This window comes from Papaver somniferum, chromosome 5 (assembly GCF_003573695.1).
Source record: "Papaver somniferum cultivar HN1 chromosome 5, ASM357369v1, whole genome shotgun sequence".
Classification (NCBI taxonomy): domain Eukaryota; kingdom Viridiplantae; phylum Streptophyta; class Magnoliopsida; order Ranunculales; family Papaveraceae; genus Papaver; species Papaver somniferum.
In genome coordinates, this window is record NC_039362.1 from 144,785,624 (window position 1) to 144,807,562 (window position 21,939).

Sequence of the window (21,939 nt, forward strand, 5' to 3'; positions counted from 1 at the left end):
CAGTTGGTTACAGGGTTTTGGGAAATTACTTGCTAATGGTCCTTTTTGTCTTTAGTAACAGGCCCCAAATTAGGAAGGATTATTAATACCTAGTAGAGAAAGTGATGGATCTCATTATCGACAATGATGCTACCAAAAAATCAAACCAAATTCACAAATAATAGCACTTGTCATGTCTAAGCAGTGAATAAGTACATTTAGCATTAAAATGTTTTTGTAGATCTTCTAGTTTTTGCATAGTACTGCTTTAGGGTAAAATATTATAAACTGGAATTAAAACTGAGGGAAACTACTGAGTCATTTACTCTTCTTGCTCTTCTGTAACCTGTAACCTGCACATCTGCTTCCCACTTTGAAGTTGATTCTTCGTAGTATTCCTGATTAATGAAAAAAAACTTGAAGAAGCAGTGACATAGAAAGTAGATACTCAAAGAAGTCGGTCTCTCTCTGGACCTTATGCTTCGGTATATATGGCATAAACATATGCAAACATAGATGTAAGAAGGTTCAAAATAATAAGAGACAACCTCTTTCCTACTCTTGAAAATTCTACTAAAAAGTGAAACCCAAACTTTAAATCTTTCACTTTATTATTTTTACACAGAATGCTGAGGGGCCTGGGGAACTAAAGAAGAATTGTCATATGTTTAAACCAAGCTTTGATAGGTTAATTGTATATAGACTAACATTATTAACAGAGCTGTATGCTAAAGACTTGAGGGAATTAACATATTTTCTTTCATAGTGATTCATGACGCTCGACTCATGCAACTGATGTTAACCCGAGAAAGGATAGTAGCCTGATCAAGCCCATATAATGAATCTAATAAGTGCATGCGTAGTGAAGCTGGACCTTCGGCCATGTCCATTCCTATCTCACCAGCAACACCAAATATAGAAAGCGCTGAAGCTGTGGCTTCGAAAGCATGCAAGGGGTCTACTGCAACAAATGCTGCGATGAGAGCTGTAACAGCACAACCAGTTGCTGTGATCCGTTGCATCATGGCTACTCCATTATGTACACCAACCAAACGCTGCCCATCGGTTATTATGTCAACTGCTCCGGATACTGCAACGACTGCGCCACTTGCTATAGCCAAGGATTTTGCTGCTTCTATTGCATCCATTGACCCATGTGAGCTGTCCGCCCCCTAGACATATCCATGCGATAAATATTCAGTTTATAAAGTTTTTTGCTACTAAACGATTGGTTTATGCAAATGTAAGAATACTGTGAGTTAAGTTGATGAAGAAGAAAAAATTATCTTTATATCTAGTTTCCTTGTACTTTTGTGCGGTGATCTAGTTCAAATGTTAAATAACAAGTATGATATCCATCAAAAAATTGGAGCTCAACTTCGACTAGTGATGCCAGGCGTGTCACGCTTTGGACTCATGTCATATTCCAGGCATTCATTTATGTGACATTTATAACTAATGCAAGTTAATATATAGGTACCTCATATATCCACTTGGTTTCTTACTTTTCTATTTTCCATTGCATACTTATCCAACCAACATGTATGTCATCTTAAAATAAAAATAAAAAAATCAATCTAAGGAAAACAACAATGAGCAGAAAAAGATAAAAATGCTACTCACTAATTGGTGAACTTGGATTTAAGGAAAACAACGAGATATTTCCCAGCCTTAGCCGTAATGTTTCAAATTTCAAGTGTTTCCAAATAGTTCGAAAATTGGTAGTCGTCTAGGCATAAAACTACAACAAAAATGTAAATTCTTGTTTGGACCACCAAATAAAAGCTCTACTTCAAACATTTCCCATCCACACATGCATGAATCTCCCTTTTCCACCAGTTATTAGTTGCAAATATCTATGTTATAGTTAAGCTATTCTAGTTTGATTATATTTCTAACATTGTTCCAACCAAGTTTTCTGCCTTGCTATATTGAAACACCAAAGAAAAATGAGTCTGCATATCTGGACACTATACTATGAGGTAACACACTTGGTTCAACCTTTTCTGAAGCAAACTCTAGAAGCGGAACATAAAAGACCATCTTAACTGAGAACCCCTGTCTCCTAGACAGCCACCTGGTGCCTTTACTTTTCCAGAGGCTAGGTGGAAACTCTAGAAGCTGACACTGTATCAATATCAGCCTATCTGTATGCAACCGCTGAGTCCCCAGAAGAGTTCAGCAAACAAAGTCATAAATTAGTGAAGGGAAGATGCCGACATTAATTTGGAAAAATCAGCTACTAGATTCCTGTCTGAATCTTTGACTAAATTTTCTTTCAGGTGAATCTGTGTTTGATTTTGAAATTTCAGACCTGTACAATTTCCCAAAAACTATAGGTGGACATCATAATGTTTGTCTAATTAAACACAATCCCACAACAAGTCAACAACATCTTGACAAAGATGACCAGACAGAACTTTGTTGCTGGCATTATTCTTTGATCTCCACAGTCCATACAACAACATCTTGACAGTGTCATGCTTAAATGAGCTTGGTTATTGATCGGAACACTTAATTGCCTCTATTGTTTTAATTCCTCCGCAGAAAAAAAAAAACATTTAGCTGACCACTTCCTTCACCCAACCCACTGGGTTGAGAAGCCAAGTCACTAAACTCACTACCAAGATGGCAAAAGAAAGCAGCATCAACATATCTGCAAAGTTGGGTTGTAATAAAATGCAGTTTCTCACAAAGGTAGCAGACATAGTACAATCACTCTAGTTTAGCACACTTTCGACCCTCTGTAGTCCCTTGGTGGGGCTGAGAGTGTCGTAAAGTACTTGGAAAGTATGACTTCCAGTTAGCATTCTTCAAGTACATAACTAGGTAGTCCAATTCTAGGATTTTACAGGTACACAGTTCTCCCTAAGAATCTGAATTACTTCAAAAAATCTAAGTTTCAATGATAAATTATACTAATTTCACCCAAAAAACCTATACAAAAGAACAAGAAAAATGAAAACTTCCCTTCCTATTAAGATAGTAATTACGATTAAGCAAGTGGGTTAGTGAGTGAACTGACCTTACTCGTGTGGGTATCTCTGGAAGCATTAGCAAGAGCAAGAATTTCAGAAGCATTACCACGTATAACAGCAGGTTTAAGACCCACAAGCTCAATACAAGTCTTGAGTCGAAAATCAGAAGCAGAAACAGCAACTGGGTCAAAAACCCATGGTTTCCCCAATTCATTAACTAACTCAGCAGCTGATTTCATTGAAGGAAGCCAGTCCGGTGATAAAGTACCAACATTCAGACACAGAGCATCGGCATGAGGTGTGAAATCTGGGATTTCTTGTAAACAATGAAGCATTGCTGGTGATGCACCTGATGCTAACAGAGTATTAGCCACTAAATCCATGGATACATAATTTGTTATGCATTGAATCAGTGGTGATTTCTCTCCTACTTTTTCAAGGTTCTTCCATGACTTCATCCCCCAATCTTCTTCTTCTTCTAGTGATTGATTTTTGTTTCCCATAGTCGGATTCACTGTCTCTGATTTGGTTTCAGAGGCGCTGTCGATTGCAGTGGGAACATAAATCTGGGCAGAAATCTAGTTGTATTTGGCGGAGAGGAGGAGTCGAAATAGAAATAGGGGATTTTGGATTTTCCTCCCTCCTCCTTGGAACCACAAACACGGAACCAAGTCTGAGGCAGGGGACCGGTGGGAGGATTAGGTACATTGACTCAAGGAGTACCTCTGACATTTCTTTTCTCGACCAAACCAAATGTTATCGCTTTGATTCCTTCTTTATCTTTATTATCACCAAAAAAAAACAAAAAAGTTTCTGATTTTTTATTAATTTTTTTTACTATATATATATATATATATTTATTTATTTTGTTAGAAACGAGAATTTTTATGTGTGGTTAATTTGCCTGGCCAAATTGGAGTATACATAATGAGACAAAATCCAGGTCATTTGGAAGTAAAACAGGCCACCCCTTAACCACATATTTTTAAATACCTAATATACCCTTGTTTAATTTGCACTAAAAAAAATCTGATTAGGTTAATTAATTGATTGGGTAGATTAAAACTTTTGAATTGTGAACTTAAGTTATGAAATTTTGTTTTTTATTGAACTCATGTGGGAAGATTTTTGATGAATTTTTTTTCTTTCGTGACTATTTTTTTCAACAAAAATGAAAGCATACTACCCAAACACTTCTGAAAAGAGGATTGCAAAGTTGATGTATAAAATCATACTCGAAATTAAAAAAGAAATCAACACTTTCAGTTCTAAAACTATGAAAAGTCGGCGAGGTCGACGAATGAAGAAGATGTCGACTAACTTTAGCCGGCAAGGTCGACGAATGAAGAAAATGCCGACTAGCTTTCGCCTGCAAGGTCGATGAATGAAGAAGATGCCGACTTTATTATTTTTGACACACAGGAGACTGTTGTAAATGCTTCACTAGTCGGCATATTATTGATTTCTTACCTTGCCGGCTATCTTATAGTCAGCAAGGTCGATAAAAAAATACCCCACCGACTATAAAATTTTTGACATACAGAGAAAGGTGTTTCAAATACATGATCAGTCGACAAGGTATTAATTTCATAACCTGCCGACTAGACTATAGTCGGCAAGATATAAGGATGAATATCGTGACGACCTTGTAAATGCTAATTTCAGAGATGAAAAGTCGTCACGATATTCAACCTAGGAAGCTGCCGACTAGTATTAGTCGGCAAGGTCGACAAAAACCATACCATGCGGACTTGAGATTGGGTATGATTTTGTACCCAATCTCAAACCGCGTATAAAGTTGTACTCGGTTTGAGATTGGGTACAAAATCATACCCAATCTCAAATCCCGTAGCCAAAAAAAAAATATTTTCGTTTTGATTTTTGATTTCATCACACTGGGTTAGAACTTAGAAGATAGATTTTGAAAATTATTTGGGTGATTTATTTGGATGATCAGTCGGCAGGGTATTAGTAATAAGGGTAATTTGGTCTTTAAGCATCTTTTGGACACCCCTTAACACATTACCTTGGATGGGAACAAAATGGGTATACCCCAATTAACCTGGATATGCCCCAATTTGGCCAGGTTAATTTGAGGCTAATCTCAATTATTTAACGTCAACGCGAATTTTGTTCCCTGATATAGGGTGTCTAAATTGGAAAAATCACCGTTTTTTTTTCTGATCAATTAAATCACCAAATTATCCTATATTAAATCCTAATAGTAACCTAAAACTTTAATTGATTTTGTTTATATTTCATTTCCATCTCCATCGATGACCGATTATTCTTTTCCTTTTCTAAAAATTTTCAAACAAAAACATTGTGTCCATTACCGATGACTGCAAAACTAATTAATCATTCATTTTGTCTACAATGTCGAAATCGCCAAGATTTATGCACGCCAGTGGAGTTACTTATCCTAGTGAGAGTAATCCAGGAATTTCTCAAGCGATTTGAAATAAAGAATCGAAGAACAAAAACGGTTGTCAAAGACGACCAAACTCTGAGTCAATACAAGCAAAAGGAATAGCTCGAATCAGGTAGTTTTCTATCAGCCAAATCCTCTAAATTAGGATTTAACAACATGTAACCATTATAAAAATGAAAATTTTGAACTCAAAGTTTACTAAAACCGGTATATGTTCATGTTGGTGTAGACCAGTTCTTACACGAAATGGTCGATGTTCATCCCCATAACGACCGATTAATCTGTATGTGGCCAATATCGATGTTTTCTTGTATGGAAGAAACAACAGTATGTTTGTTGGTTGATTTTGATAGAATCGATTTATGTTGATGACCACATAACCGATTATATAACATGTGATTTCTTATCTGCCAAGATCATAATCGGTTTATGTGAATGTCCAAATAAACGAATTCTTAGTAGAAAAATGCATACATTTTATGGATAATTTCTAACCTAGAATCGTTTTTTATAAGCATTTATATGCATCGATTTTGTTGTTGAATAATTAAGAATCGGTTTGTACTTGAATTTCGTAAATATACTTGAATTTGACTGTTGTTTTTCGTGTACTTTATAAGGACAACAAGGAAAAGAAAAAGCAAGTTGAAAGAGAGCGAAGAAGAACGTGATCTTGCTTATCCTCCGAGTTTGGTCCTCGTTGAAAGGGAGGTCAAAATTTGGATGTTAAACACCATAGGGGATCTACCACTAAAGTTAAATCGCTCACCCTAGGTGAAGCAACTCCAGTGGAGCTTCCAACACGAAATATTTTTTGAATCTCTTACAACATGTGATAAAGAAAGTAATGAAGGACAACGTGGTGGCAAAGAAGTTGGTAAAGAAGAAAGTAACGACAAAAAAAGCATATGAAGAAAAAAAATGATGAAGAAGAATGTGATAAGGAAAAAGGGAGAGGAAAAGAAGTTCAACAACAAGGAACCAAAGCAAACGCTCCAAAGCTACCACCGAAGAATAAACGGGAATACATGCCCAAGTCGGAGATGATGTTCCCTCGCGGTCCTAATAATCATTTTTATGGGTTACCTAATATAAGGGAGAACTTTTATAAGGGGTACAAATAGAACTGGGTTGTTGTCCTCTGTGGAACCGTAGTAATCATCTCAACCTTATGCTATGTCTCGACGCTATCATCTATTATTCGTCTAGTTTTTTGATGATTATTTATCTCGCGGTATGCTTTTTAGGACAACAGAGATGTCGTATGTCTCCTTATGCTAAGGACTTCACATGATAAGAATCCCGAAGAGTCTTCAACCTAGTATACGTTACAGGGTTGTTGGTTGCGGTCAAAATTCGACTGTTGAATATGACAAACCTCTTTTTTCTGTCTTCTCCGATAGATATTACGGGGAAACGGGTACTTTCCTTTTTCCATTAGGAGAAATTACAATAACTCTAATTCATGTGAAGTTGATTACTGTCTTCAACATAGGAGGTAAGGTCATAAGGAGAGCCAAACAACATGAATGAGCTTGAATGCATGAAGATTTACGTTTTCACTAAGAGGGTCTTCGGTTGGGATGAAGAGAATACTAAGTTGGAGATACTAGTAGGTGCAATGAAGAAGAGTATTCAATCTCGCGAGCTTGAGGGAATAATTCTCACGGATGTGGGAGTTTCTTAAAAAATGGATAGTTGACTGAGGAACGTATCAATGCTACAACTTATGCATATGTCCTCTACATCTTGGGAGTTGTTATCTTTGTCGATGTTTGCGGTTGTCGGAACACCGATAATATACAGCTATTTAAACCACAACAAAAGGTTCACGACTTCTCTTGGGACTCCGGGTGCCTCGTACACTTGTTGAACTAGTTTAGAAAGTTATCTAAGACTGACAGGAACTAAATCGGAGGGAATATGACTCTTCTGCGTGTAATCTAAGTGGTAAAGTTATTGTATTATTTTTTATGTTACTATTTGTTTTTCGCACCTATAATCTATGTTGATGTAGGCGTGGATATACTTGCACGTCCTAGAGTTTGATGCTAAAGGGGTCAATTTGAGAGAGATTTGGGATGGAGGTTGATACTCCTTAAATGGTGTGTCGAAGACTTATAATACGGAATTTTTGGAGATGAGATGCTGATTGGACAACTTGACAACGAAAGATATGTTGTCGTTCCCCTTACAAGGAAGCATTTGCTGAAAGAATGATGGTTTCGTACGAGAAACAATGTTATATTAGACCTATTTCCACCCCAAAATACATGTAATGTACAACCTGAAAAAAGTGGCGAGATAATGTGGCAGTGTAAAAGGTATCCCAAGATCTGAGTGCTCAATGTTTAAACTCGGTTAGAGCAAATGTAAATCTCTTAATAACGATATTGAGGTTGTTCACCAACCTTTACCAGCATCTGATGATTGGGAAGATGATACGTACCATATCAATGGTTGGATAGTTATCCAAAGAAAAGGGGTGAGATTTAGTACCTTAACGTTTTGCATACTCGTGTTATACGAAGAGGCTATAGGCCCTTCATCGAGGACCGAGATAGAGATCTCGATATTTTAATGCGTATATTTACTCCTTTATGGTTTTGTTAATGGTTTTGGCATGATTTTGATGAATGGTTGGTTTTTTAAATGAAAACATAGGAGACAAATCGGGTTTAAGATCAACCAAGCAAGAGTTTATACAGTGAAGAGACAAAAGGTTAATGAGAATGGAAGGAAGATTAAAGAACTGAAAATTCTGGAGGATGAATTCAACTCAGACACAAGAGTCCGAGGGATTCAGAAATCCTGTTACAAGAATCTTTCCATTTGTATATTTTCAAGGCTAAAGTTAGCTCTGAATTTAAGTTATATGATAGCTTGAGATCCAAGCAAAAACTTTCTCAGTTTTTATGAAATTCTTGTTAGGAATTCATGTAAGCATATGAAAAGTCCACCTTGGAATTACACAGATGAGTATGCACTATGGTTCAGGGTTTTGGATCGTGCACAGCGATAGACCATAGTGGTAAATATACCTTCGAACTTACAAGCACACAGAGGTATTCAGTAACACTCAAGACACAACAATAATCCACAAGCCCAAAGTGATATTGTGAATAAGTTGTCTTAGAAATATCTATGAGAGATAGCAAAAGAGAACATAGTCATATAGAATAGTTCATGACCTTATTGCTAAATTGGAACTACATATGTTTGCATACCACTGGTAGGGTTTGCAAACCTATGCCAGTTCGCGAAGTCATATGGTAGGTGAAAACGCAAGGGATGCCAAATACACCCAACTTTTTTATTCGACAACCTGTATAGACAAAACTTAATACAATAGCAAGTAGACCAACTTAATGATATTTTACAATATGTATATAGAGTTTGTATCTCAACCTCTACTCAATTAGTATGTGTATAAAAACATGGTTTGTGAACCTGATTGATAAGAAAAGTACCTGTATGATCTTAAAATTCAATATCCAAGATCAATCTAGTCGTGTCCAAATAATCCAATCGGAATTCTACCAAATGATTAAACTTGTTATCTATCTTTCAAGGTACGAATTCTACAAGAAACAAGTCTCGTAATCGGACACAATTAAGCGGATGTATCTACTTAGATTGAATATATACAAACCTATGAAAATCCAATTATCAAGATAAACAATATAATGCGAAAAAGGAAAAACACAGGACACTGTTAAAGAGGAAACCGCAATAGCAGAAAAACCTCGGTACCTCATCCAGATCTGAACACCACATTGTATTAAGCGATATAAATATTATTCTTCTATCATACTTCGTACTGGAATGTATTTGAGACTGAATCCACCTTCCAAGAAATTCGGTTACAGTCGCGGGTGTTACGTATCTTGAACCTCGCAAGGCTCTGTGCACTTGGTTCTCTTAGTTGACGTCCTTTACAGCCTAAGAGTGTCTTCATCCGCAGTGAAGACTTTTGATACTAATCTGTCTCTAACAGATAAGCCTATTTGATTTCAGTTTAGATCAAAGATCAATGTGTGGAAATTTGCTTGCAATAGTCTAATTAGCAAACCTCACAAATTTGGAACTTAAAACTCCGGAAGAGCAGTCTATATTCTTCACCTATCAAGAATAATCTTCAAAAGGTCAACTAAGATCAGTTTTCAGATATCTATCTTGAGGAATCACAAAGTCTGAGGCGAAGAAAACTTTATGATTTCTATCTATCTTGCCTGAAAGAGATTACGAGAACCTCGATAACAAAAAAGCAAGATCAGAATTCAAGAACAATCAAGGTAAAGATAGTCGGACCTGGTATCACGAATCCCCAAAGCAAAGTCTTTTAGTCGTAAATCTAATTATTTTTCTCATAGGAAACCTAGGTCAGTAGAGGACGACTCTACAACTAGGACACAAAGTATTAGAGATTGATTTTCCCAGTTGAAAGAGCATCTCTATTTATAGTTTTTTCATGGTCAAGGTTAGCTTAGAATTCAAGTTAAGATAACTTGATAATTAAACAAACTTTATTCTCTATTTATACACTAAGGTTCATTACAGAATCGTCTATAATGACCATTCAGTTTGGAAAGTTAGCCAACGAACTAAAAGAAATTTAATATTCATTCAAACACTTAAAAGTTAAATCATGATGCTCATACACAAGTATTTAAGTGATCAACGAAGTCTTAGAAGTGTTTAAGAGAGTTCTAGTAATGCTAAACATATTATGAAAATAAGACTTTGAGCATTTGCGAAAATATAAACCGGGACAGTTGGTGCAACGGTTTTCCAAACATATGCCTTTTTCACGATTCAGGGTGCAACGGTTCGTGAACCGGGTTCACCAACCCAACAATATTTCTGAACTCAGTTGATAATGGTTCGTGAACCGGGTTGGCAATTGTTAGCTTAGTATTCCAACTTAGAAATTTCAGTTCACCACGGTTTACCAACCGATTTCGTGAACGATTCCCAACTGAACTTGCGGTTTGCTAACTGGTTCGCCAACCTTCCTATATTTCTTAATCGTCAATTTTCCTGTATTTCTAGAACTCAGATATCTATGGCTCGCAAACTGGTTTTCCAATCTTTCCTAGGTAGAAATTTTAGTAATTAAGTTCAGTATTTCTCTTTTATGATGTTTGAAACATTATCAAGTGATAAAATTATTTGCATGGTAAATTTTCAATTGATCCGTAAATTAATTCATAGAACTAATATTATTAAGAACCATTGAACATCTTTTCTTAGAATCATACTTCGAGATTTTTCACAAGGTAAGCTTGACTCGAAACTTCTTCCTTGTAAATCTACTAGAAGTAATACGACATATTCTCTATACATAGATGGTGAGATAGTGAGTACAATATAATGGTTCAGTCTTCACATACATGATACAGAAGTTCTCCAAATGTCATCATCGATCTTTAATCTTCAAGGGTGATCTTTGATACTCAACTACAAATTCTAACCTAGTTAGAGACTTGACATAGTAGACTAGAAATCAAGATATAGTTTTGATTATACAACATTGAAAAAAGATCGAGATAACAAAACTTGTAGTTTCAACCGAGCAATACTCTAACAGTAGGGGTTTGCAAACCTACCTTATTCCCGAACTTATATGTAAAGGGTTCGGAAACCGTGTTTTCAAACCTCTATAATTCGTGAAATTCAAACTAACTTAGATAATGCATATATGAAGTATGTATACTTTGCGCAAAGCAGTTCTAAAAATATCTCGAATAACCATAAACAATATGCATTTTTGCTTGGATAAAAAATAGTTTGCGAATAATAAATTGTTCTAACTAACATTGTTAAGGATATATGAACATGCATTGCTTGAATCATATTTCGAGAGTTTAACCAAGACAATATAGAAGTCGAAAATTCTTATTCGCAATATTAAATCTACAAACATCATACGACATAGGACAGTCTTCACATACCTCTTTGTTGATGAAGTTCTCGCAAATGTCTTCGTTTTTTTTCCACTCTTCAATCTTCGAGAGTTATTCAGTAATGTCTAATGCTCAACTGACATACTCTAAACCTAGTCTGAGACTTGACTTTAGTAAACAAGAAATGAAGATATAATTTTGTACATCTAACATTGACAGCAAGCTTGAGATAGCAAAACTTACGAGTTCGACCGAGCGATGCTCTAATAATATTGGCATTAGGGTAAAAAGAAATGGATACTCTACGCTATTAGTGATAATCAAATTTTGTTAAATCGAGATATTGTTCTTTATATTTAGTTATAAAATAACATTCCCTTCATATCTAGCGGTATAAAATCAATTTTGGATGCCCAACTCCCTCACCCATATGAGTTATATTATTCCTCCATCAAAAGACATGAAAAAATATAATCCCCTTTAACTGAATCGAGCATTGGTTTTAAAATTCTTGCACCATCAGCGTACACACACTATTTTATACCTCCATAGTTAATATATTCAACTTTTAACTAAAGAAGAAATCATATTTAATGGGGAAAAAAAGTGTAGATGAATCATAAAAAGATTAAAGACTCGATGAACATTGGATAAAATATGTTTTTTTTCCCCAAGGAAATGGTAAATGCTTATGGAAATTGACAAAACTAAAAGGTGAATACAGTATGAATGATCTCATCTTCATATTGTAACGCACACAAACCATATAAATAATCTAAAAAAATGTGCATATAATTCAAAAAAAAGATTGAAGACTCGATTAACAATTAAGTCCATGTGATGTATTCTCGGGTAAGCGACATAGCCTAATGATGCATTCGCATCATGATGAAGCTTTGGTAAGTAATACAACAAAATAATGCATCCTCTGGTAAGCAACACGGGGAATATAAGGCATTTTTCAACCAACATGCTCTCCCTATATAAGTCTTACCCATATTTTTACAAAGGAAAATTTGTAAGAGTTTGGAACTCAATCCCACGTTATTTAAATACAACATTAGACCAAGTAATAACTTCACAAAATCTAAATGATGCATTCTTGGGTAAGCGAGGTAGAATATGGTACATCCTCGGATAAACAACACAATAAAATGATGCATTTACGAGTAACTCACATAAAAAAAAAAATTCATTTACATCATGATGTATCCACTAGTAAGCAAATAGCTATCAAGATCCAACATTTTTACCAAGCATGCATCACAAGTTTGAAATGATTCATCAATGTGCTCAATGACGCGTCACGGAGCACACACCATTTCCAAGTGGTGAATTGGAGGCAAGATGCATCCTATAATACGCGCAATATAGAAAATATATGGGACACACTTATTATGATCTTTGACGATCATCGACATATTATCAGTACCTTATGGTGTTGATGCTAATGATGACTTTCAGTATTTTGAGAGGAGATAAGAAAGAAAAGAACAACAAATAGTTTTAATGATAAATAATTAATCTTCTATCTTTTTTTCTTGTTAATAAAAGGCATTTTTTCCATCTCAAAGTAATAAAGAGAGGAGAAACCTGCTCTATTCTTCTCTCTCATACGATCAGAGAAACCCTAAAACACTAAGTCGTCGTTGTTTCGATTTTCTCTCATGAGAGCACATCGGGGTAGGCCTTCCCATACACTCTCCTACCTCACATTTCTTTCTATATTAGCTATTTTTTCTTATATTGATTTTATTTTATTTTAGATCTTAAACTACTGTTTTTCTCATGTTATTAGAGTTTGAATCTTCTTTCTCTAGCTTTGTTTTTAGATTTTAGTTTGCCCTGTTTCAACCGGTTTTTACTAGAGTTTATCTCCTATCATCGTCTTGGATTATCTTTTTTGAGGGTTTTACTCATATTTTTGTGGCTTTTGAGTTATAGTGAAGAAACTCAATAGTTGGATCTCGATTCTCTGTAGAAAGAAAAAACTCACCAAATAGATTTTTTTTCCAGTACTTTCCAGCAGTGGGATATTTGGTCATGTGATGGTAGACTGATTTTTTTTTGAATGGGATGGAGTATTTTAAAAGAAAATCCCCTAGTCTAAAAAAGGCATGTAACAAATTAGAAAAGCAAAAAAAAAAAAAAAATCATTAGCTGTCAAAACAAGTAAGGTCATTCATAGCACGTTTGGATACAAATCTGCTTCTGACTTCTGCTTCCCTTGAAGTCGAAGTCAGAAGCAAAACTATTTTGCTTCACAAAAAGTTAACTTTTCGATTTCTAAAAGTCGTTTTAAAATCTGATGACCAAACTAGCTCCTGACTTTTCGACTTCTAGAAGTCGAAAAGCTACTTGTGATGTGCTATCCATGTTACATTCTTATTAGATTTCTGAAATGGTAGAAATAATTGTAAGGGTTCATATAGTCATCAACGTTTGTGAAGCAAATCAAGTGAAAGTGAAACGTTAATATCCTGATATTTGATGGCTTTTTATTTGTCATAAACTGCAATGATTTTTTTTACAATTTTGGTCTTGAATCTATAACGACTCCAATTTTATATCGGCTCTTTAACCAGTATATGAGACTTTGCTTTTTTTATGAAAAAAAAAGTTCTAAAAAAGTATCCATATTAGTAATCTTATAACATATCCCAAATGGGGTTATCCATAAAAATTTACCATATACTTTTTGTTTTCGGTACGTTTTTAATAGTTGTTTTCGGTACTTTTTCAGCAGTGAGATACTTGATCGTGCAGAGGAGACTGATTATTTTATTTTATTTTTATTTTATTTTTGAAACATTGCAATTTTGTTTTTGATTGAGATGGAGTATTTGAAAAGAAAATTCCATGTTCTTTGAAAGGCAATGTAACAAACCAGAAAAGCAAAAAGAAAAGAAAAATGATTAGGTGCCAATGCAAAAGGCATGCACTTGGTCCAATCAGACGCACTTTTGTTACCTCTATTCCGATTGTTATTCTTATCTCTTAGACTGACTAGATGTGAAGTTGGAAAGTGGTACCAAACAAAACACCGAGTTTCCATAGGATCAGGCAAATGGACACACTGAAATAGACACCGCTAACCAAGGAGTGAGAGAGACATTGTGATGTGCTAGTAGTAAATGCTCAATTAATTAATTTTGAATTAAAATTCAACAATAATTTTTTTTTTTCTTTTATTATTGTTACTGTTGAACGTTGCTTGATATGCTCTTATAAAATAACCTAGGGATTATTCCTAATTTCCAGACATAAAATATTGACTAAATACATTATTTTATTCCATTTTCTGCTGGACATAAAATAGCCCAGCAAAAATAGTGGTTATTGCTTATTGCTACTGGACATTGTTTGATTTTATTTTCTATTTGATCTCTGTCCCATTTCAGTTGGCATTATGAGTTTTTTCACACGGTTTAAGATATTGACGGATTTTTTTCTTTTTTATCATGTCTGTGAATAATGTCGTAGAAATCAGTTGGAAGGAGTCATGGTTTTAATGCAAAGGTGAGTCTGAAAAGTGTGTGTTAAAAAAAAGAAGAAGCAATCTTACATTTTGACACACCAAAAAGATCCCCAAATTATCACCTAAAATGAGATAAGGAAAAATATACCAATTTTTATCCTGATCAAATTGGGGTATACCTAATAAGATAAAACCTGAATCATTTTGAAGTAAAACAGGACATCCCTTAACCTTGTATTTTTTAAATGGCTAATATACCTTTGTTTAATTAACACTAGAAAAATATGATTAGCTTATTTAATTGAGTAGAATAAAATTTATGAATTTAAGTTACGAAATTTTGTGTTTGATATGAATTTATGTGGGTAGATTTTTGATGAATTTTTTTTTGTTTTGAAGATATTTGTATGAACTGAAATGAAAGCACACTACGCCAAGCACTTCTAAAAAGGGGATTGCAAAGATGTTGTATGAAATCATACTCAAAATTAGAAAAGAAATCAATACTTTCAGTTCTGAAAGTATGAAAAGTCGGCAAGGTCGACGAATGAAGACCATGTCGACTAAAGTTGGTCGGCATGCTTGTTTCTAAAAAAATGCAGACTTTATTATTTTTGACACACATGAGACTGTTGTAAATGCCTAAGCAGTCGGCATCTTATTGATTTCCTACCTCGCCGGCTAACTTATAGTCGGCAAGGTCGACAAAAAAATACCTTGCCGACTATAGGATTTTTGACATACAGAAAAAGGTGTTACAAATGCATGATTAGTCGGCAAGGTATAAGGATGAATACCACCCAGTAAATGCTAATTTCATAGATGAAAAGTCGGCACAATATTCAACCTAGGAAGCTGCCGACTAGTATTAATCGGCAAGGTCGACAAAAATTTACCCTGACGATTAGTATTAGTCGGCAAGGTCGAAAAAAAATATCCTACCAACTTTCGGTAAAAATGTTGAATCATAAGGGATTTGAGATTGGGTATGATTTTGTACAATCTAAAGTCGAATAAAAATGTTGAATCATAAGGGATTTTGAGATTGGGAATGATTTTGTAATACATACTCGAGTTGAGATTGGGTACAAAATCATACCCAATCTCAAAACCCGTGTTTTTTTTTTTCATTTTGATTTTTTTTTTATTTCATCATGTAGAGATTTTGAAATCATACCCAATCTTAAGGAGGTTTTGAATATTTTTTTTGATAGATTTTGGTTTTAGTCGTCAAGGTTTAAATTTGGCTGAAAATAGTAAGGATAATTTGGTCTTTTAGTATCTTTTAGACACCCCTTAACACACTATTTTGGATGGGAACAAAATGGGTATACCCCAATTAATCTGGGTATACCCCAATCTAGTCAGGATTTTTATCGGTTCAACATTGTTTTATTTTATTTTCATCCGCTTTCAAAAATTTCCCCTTTCATATTTAATGTGTAATTAACGAGAACATCGTTGTCACGGTGGAGAGGGACGACCAAAGATAAACGAAACAAGTTTGAAAAGGTGAAAGTGTCACTTTTCCTAAAACGTAGGTAGTACATTGTTTTATTAGTTGTGAAGGAAAATTAGTTAATGCATAAACCAAAATATGGATGCATAATGTGTTATGCATTCTTTGTGGTGGTTTGCTTAATGTCCATGCATTCAATTTTCGAAAATTGTGCCCAAAAGGACAAACACCTCCGAATTTTTCGTAGAAACTCTAAAATTGATATTGTTGTTTGTACTCATTGCAGATCTCTTTAAAATCTTTTCAACGGGACAAAGTTTGTAAAATTCCATGGTACGGATTTTTGGATATGTTATATAGTTTGCTTGCCAGTTATACCTGTGAAGAAATAGAATACATAAAGAGTTATAGTAATTGAACTAAAAGGAAGGGACAGTTTTGTCCAGTGAAAAAGTGACGGAGATTTCCAATATTTTTTTATCAAATTGGACATTTACATTAGGTTTTATTTTACAAAAAAAATATCCATAAAAGTAACTCCCTCTTTTCGAGCCCTCTGATCCTTGATGACTTGATGCAAAAATAATAATAATGCTAAGAAATAGTCCAAATTGATATTATTTAACTTTTGAGATAGTTTCTTGTCGAATATCCTAATTATATATATTATGAACCGAAGCAAAATAAAAGCTACTCCCTTATCCAATTTAGACGGAGATTTTAGGGTTTTTACAGGTTCTCTATTACATGAAGGTATCTAATAATTTTTATTTTTAATTTTAAAAGAATTTCTTAATTTATCTTTGGAATCGTATACAAATTTAAAATACAATTTTTTTAATCCGCCTGAAAACATCTAAACCTTCACATGCACTTGAGTAAGTACCAAAATCAAAACTGAAAAGAAGTTAGTGGGTAAAATTGTTGGACGGTAAGAAAATTTTACGGTAAATGTGGGAATTTTGGTCAGTAAATATTTGATGGTACAATTATTTTTGCAATCATAACAAGTGCATGTAGTGCCAAAAATAAATGATTAAAATAATAGAGCTACAAGAAAAAAAAATCTAAAATAGCTTATCTACTATAAAATCTAAATAAAGTAGTAATAAGCAAAAATCCAAACTGATTTTTAATTAAGAAAACAATAAAATCAAAAATGGAAAGTATAATGAATCAGAGAGTCGGTATGGGCAGGAGAAGCAGATATGACAGTTAGACGGCATGTCATTTCAGAGACACAAACACACATTACTACTACTAACATTCACTCTCTCAAATCAATCACTGTTTTTTTCATCAGAGTTAGATCCCATTTCCCCATTTTCACTTCTAATCTTGATTTTGATGTACTCTCCACCAAATTCATGTTTCTGAGCTCCAAGTAAGGAAGTATTGGTCGTAGCAATTTTTTCTTCTTTATTTTGTTGTTGTTGTTGTTGCAGTGGAGAGGAGAATGAATCGGTGGTGTGTTCCTGATTTTGAAGTAGAAGAAGACCACCACTTAATCCCATCTTCTTCTGGATTACACCGCCCTCCTAATAATAAACCCTCAAAGTAAGTCTATTTGATTTTTGATGTTTTTTTTTTTTTTTTTCTGTGTTTTGATTTTGATTAATATATATGTGCAATAAATAAATATAGACATGGAGGAGATGAGCTAGTGGAGCTCTTATGGGAGAATGGACAACTTGTGAATCAGAATCATAAATCACATAGGAAGAAAACCCATCATTACTCAAACTCAAAATACCCTTATCAATCACCACAAGATGATTTTGGGGGTGCAAGTATCAGTGGCAGAAGAGAATTTCAGGATATGGGGTCTCGGCTTATGGAAGAAACAGGGGAGGGGGGAGCAGCAACTGGGAGCCAACATCTCTTTATGGAAGAAGATGAGATGGCTTCTTGGTTGCATTACCCTCTCTCTCCGGATGACAATTCCGCATTCCGACCAAGATTCGGCGCAGATGATAATCATAATAATCTTGTTTATGCTACTCAATTTGGGGGTGATTATACTCCGCCACAACCGCAGCCGCAGCCGCCTGTGAATAGGATAACTCAGATTATAGATGACCACCCAACAGAACATAAACTCCCAGCACCTACTCCTCCAGAACATAAACTCCCAGCACCTACTCCTCCTACTCCTCCAGAACATAAATTCTCAGCAGCTGCTCCTACTCCTGCTCCTCATAGGCCGCCAATACCAACACCAATGTCATCATCTTCGTCATCCAAATTCCATAATTTTGGGCATTTCTCGCGACACAAAATGCTGCAAAGTGATGAATCTCAACCAACGACTTCAGATAAGATGAGGACTGGATCAGCAGTATTGGGAAGTTCTTGCGAGACACCGCCTATGTGGGCAAGTAAGAGTAGTGATACAGCAGTGCCAGAAAAAGATGAAGCAGCGGTGGCCTCTGAGCAGATGACAACAAGGACATCCTCTTCCGCTGGTTCAGGTGCTGGTGCCGAGCCGTCAACAAAAATGCCTACGGAGGACCGTAAAAGAAAAGCGAGAGAAACCGACGAACAGGAGTACCAAAGTGAGGTAAGTAGTTTGTTTCTGAACAATTAATAAAGCATGTGAAACCTCATTACAAAAATAAATAGTGAGCATGAACGATGATACTTGTTATGATGTAGACCAATTCCACCTGATATACCTATATATGCTTAGATATGTAATTTACCGACTACAATAAGCTAGCTACGAGGTATAACACTAACATTACACTGTCAGGCTCAAATGTTTTGATGGAAAACCTAATAGGAGAATAAAACCCTGGCAACATAGTCACCCAAGTAAGCTGTCTATGAAAGCTTCCGGCTCCATTGTCTTCATTTGGAGTCAAGTTTGGGTCCCCCACAAGCTAACAAACATACCCGGTCCTGGGCTTGTCTATCTACTCTATTTACATTTGGTAAGTTGCCAAATTTAACCAGTTTCAAACATGCTTAGGTTTGGTATGCTCAACCATGATTCTGTCTAAAACTAAACTCCAAGCAAGATCTGATTTTGCTTGAAAATTAGATTCATGTTGAACCACAGAACATATCTCGAAGGTTTGAGCCAAAGCTAGCATGCTACCTATTTTAGCATAGCAGATGGTGCCTCAGGTTTGGATAGGTATGATGGGCAGTCAGACTTTAGGGAGGTTTTGAACCAAGGTTGTGTAATAATTCTTCACCTTGTACTCCCTTGAAGCGAATGCACGTGAAATCTGAAACTCTGAACACAGTTTCTAGCAGACAAAGTATCCTTATTTATCTTCATGACTAGGCATCTTAACTTTAAACATTTGCTTCTTTTTTTGGAAAAGGATGACAAGTTCGAATCTGTGGACACAAAGAAACAAGCTCGTGGATCAACATCTGCAAGGCGAGCTCGTGCCGCTGAGGTCCACAATCTCTCTGAGAGGGTGAGCTTCTTCTGACTTTTGGTTGCCTTGTCAGTGAGTTGGGTTTCTGTAATTATTCTTAATACAGTGTGGTATTCAATGTAGAGACGTCGAGATAGGATAAATGAGAAGATGAAGGCCTTGCAAGAACTCATACCTCGTTGCAATAAGGTACACTTGTGCATATTTTCCTTCACTATTTTTTTCTTTGCGACATGAGCATGCTTTCCTTAATCTAGTTTCATATAGTTATTTATATATACTTTTCCTTATGTGTTCCGACTTTCCAGTCAGACAAAGCGTCAATGTTGGATGAGGCAATTGAGTACTTAAAGTCGCTGCAGTTACAAGTTCAGGTTTGTTCTATAAATCTTTTGCTTCTTTGGTATTGAGTCACTAGAGCTGTTGTAGTGACGATGATCTGATTGATCATAGATTTATTTTAGGCAGAAATGAATAACTTGACCAGTCCCTATGAAAAGCTTCTCATGGACACGCTGAAGTTTTTAATACCAGTAGTTTTTCGAATCTGCTAGACGTCGTTTATTTTTGTCTGGTTTACCCAATTGCCGTCTCATCGACATCACCAATTTGGTAGTGTTTTTGTTATAGGAAAGTCATACCTCTACAGGTTTTTTGCATTTTGGAATCTAAGACTTAAACGACATCTCATAGATTTAAGAATACACAAATTAGTGCTGTCTAGTTTTTGTCTTTTGAATGACTCTTGGGAAGATGAACAATTTTTTTTACTTCTTCTTTTCCATTTGTCAAAACGCCTGTGTTGAGTTTTTTGAGATATCAAATTTTGTTATAACCACTTTTGGCAGATGATGTCGATGGGATGCGGCATGGTCCCTATGATGTTTCCTCCTGGTGTTCAGCAATACATGTCCCCAATGGGGATGGGCATGGGGATGGGGATGGATTTTGGTTTGAATCGACCAATAATGATGCCATATACCTCAGTTTTAGCTCCTAGACCTCCCCATTTGGGTCAGACTCCTCCTGTGCCTGGATTTCGTGTTCCGCCTCCCCCTGCAAACACAAACAACTCGCTGAGACCCCCTATTTTCCCTGCTGATCCCTACCAAAATTATTTCAACAGCCTCCACATGCAAGTACCAAGACGCCCGGATCAGGTAGTATGCCATGGACTCCATAGCTCTATCTATACTGTCATGATAACTTCTCCAAAGGATTATATTTTACTGATAATATGTTATTTGTAACTGCAGAATGAATCCATGGCCCAGCCATGCCCCAGCAAAGGTGCGAGGGTGACAACAACCACAAGCCTGGTAAGCTTTGAGCATAATCAGATCTCACATTATAATCTGAGAATTATCGTAGTACATTTTCTTGATCTATTACTGTACCACCGCCTCCTTGGTAGTTTTGATTTTACCATAGAGAAAAGAACAACAGAAAGGAAACAGTGACTTCATAAATAAAGTAAACCAACATGAATTTTGTCAGCCATGTTAGAGCTGACAAGCATAACTTACCTTCTTGTGTTTTTCATATTTCAGGATGATCCTTGCTTTACTGCCACCACTGTTAAAGAGACAGATGCAGGGACCAACCTACAATTTGGTGGGTCCCGTGATACTACCTTGAAGATCACCCAGGCAGGGAGTCGACCAATCTGATATTACTAAGTTTCAACTTCAGGATCATTGGAACATTTCTCTGCCTTGGCTAGCTGTTCACTACTTTCTTACTAAGCTCAGGATTGCTCGGCTTGATAGTTTTGGCCAATCAAAAATTGGTCCAGTTCTTGATGTAAATATACATGGCTCGCCCGAGATGCTGAATGCTGCCTCTAAGTGATCATCACCCATAAAGATATTTTTTATTTGCGAAGTTTGAAGTAATTCGGCTCCCTTGCAGACCAAGGAGTTGGAGAAGGTGGTCTTAAAAGGTTCTGTTGGAGCTAAATTTTTGCAGAGAACCATGATAACAACTGCTGAATAGTGTCAGCATGTACTACTGAGTATTAGGTTATAATGCGGCTAACACTTGTCTTTAATCACACTGAAAGCACAAACAACATAAATCCACATATGACATGCATATATAAATAAATCCCATGTCCCCCTTTTCGTCCCTTTAGCCATTTTTTATCTTTTTTCATTTTTCTTTTTCTTTTTGTTTTTCTTATTATGTCTTATCTTATATTATTGGATAATGATTATTAAATAAAACTAGTGGGAAGCCTAACAAGCTAAGCTCTGTTTTTTTTTATTATGTCTTATCTTATATATTGGATAATGATTATTAAATAAAACTAGTTGG

The 21,939-nt window shown here is 35.5% G+C and overlaps 2 protein-coding genes and 1 long non-coding RNA gene across 3 annotated transcripts; 2 read left to right on the plus strand and 1 right to left on the minus strand.

Annotated features, from left to right (window-relative positions):
• Nucleotides 1-424: 424 nt before the first annotated feature.
• On the minus strand, nt 425-3,623 carry LOC113283061 (hydroxyethylthiazole kinase-like). Its single transcript, XM_026532212.1, has 2 exons — nt 3,005-3,623; nt 425-1,151 (listed from the first exon to the last, which is right to left on the minus strand). Exons 1-2 carry the CDS (start codon nt 3,458-3,460, stop codon nt 750-752), a joined length of 858 nt encoding a protein of 285 aa, XP_026387997.1. The 5' UTR covers nt 3,461-3,623; the 3' UTR covers nt 425-749.
• Nucleotides 3,624-5,220: 1,597 nt separating this feature from the next.
• LOC113277928 lies at nt 5,221-7,367 on the plus strand. Its single transcript, XR_003325224.1, has 2 exons — nt 5,221-5,500; nt 6,009-7,367. It is a non-coding gene; the product is annotated as an uncharacterized LOC113277928 (long non-coding RNA).
• A 9,974-nt stretch (nt 7,368-17,341) lies between these two features.
• Nucleotides 17,342-21,746, plus strand: LOC113283062 (transcription factor PIF1-like). Its single transcript, XM_026532213.1, has 8 exons — nt 17,342-17,788; nt 17,876-18,791; nt 19,564-19,662; nt 19,747-19,812; nt 19,932-19,997; nt 20,472-20,783; nt 20,880-20,942; nt 21,174-21,746. The coding sequence occupies exons 1-8, from the start codon at nt 17,688-17,690 to the stop codon at nt 21,291-21,293; spliced, it is 1,743 nt and encodes a 580-aa protein (XP_026387998.1). The 5' UTR covers nt 17,342-17,687; the 3' UTR covers nt 21,294-21,746.
• Nucleotides 21,747-21,939: the final 193 nt, after the last annotated feature.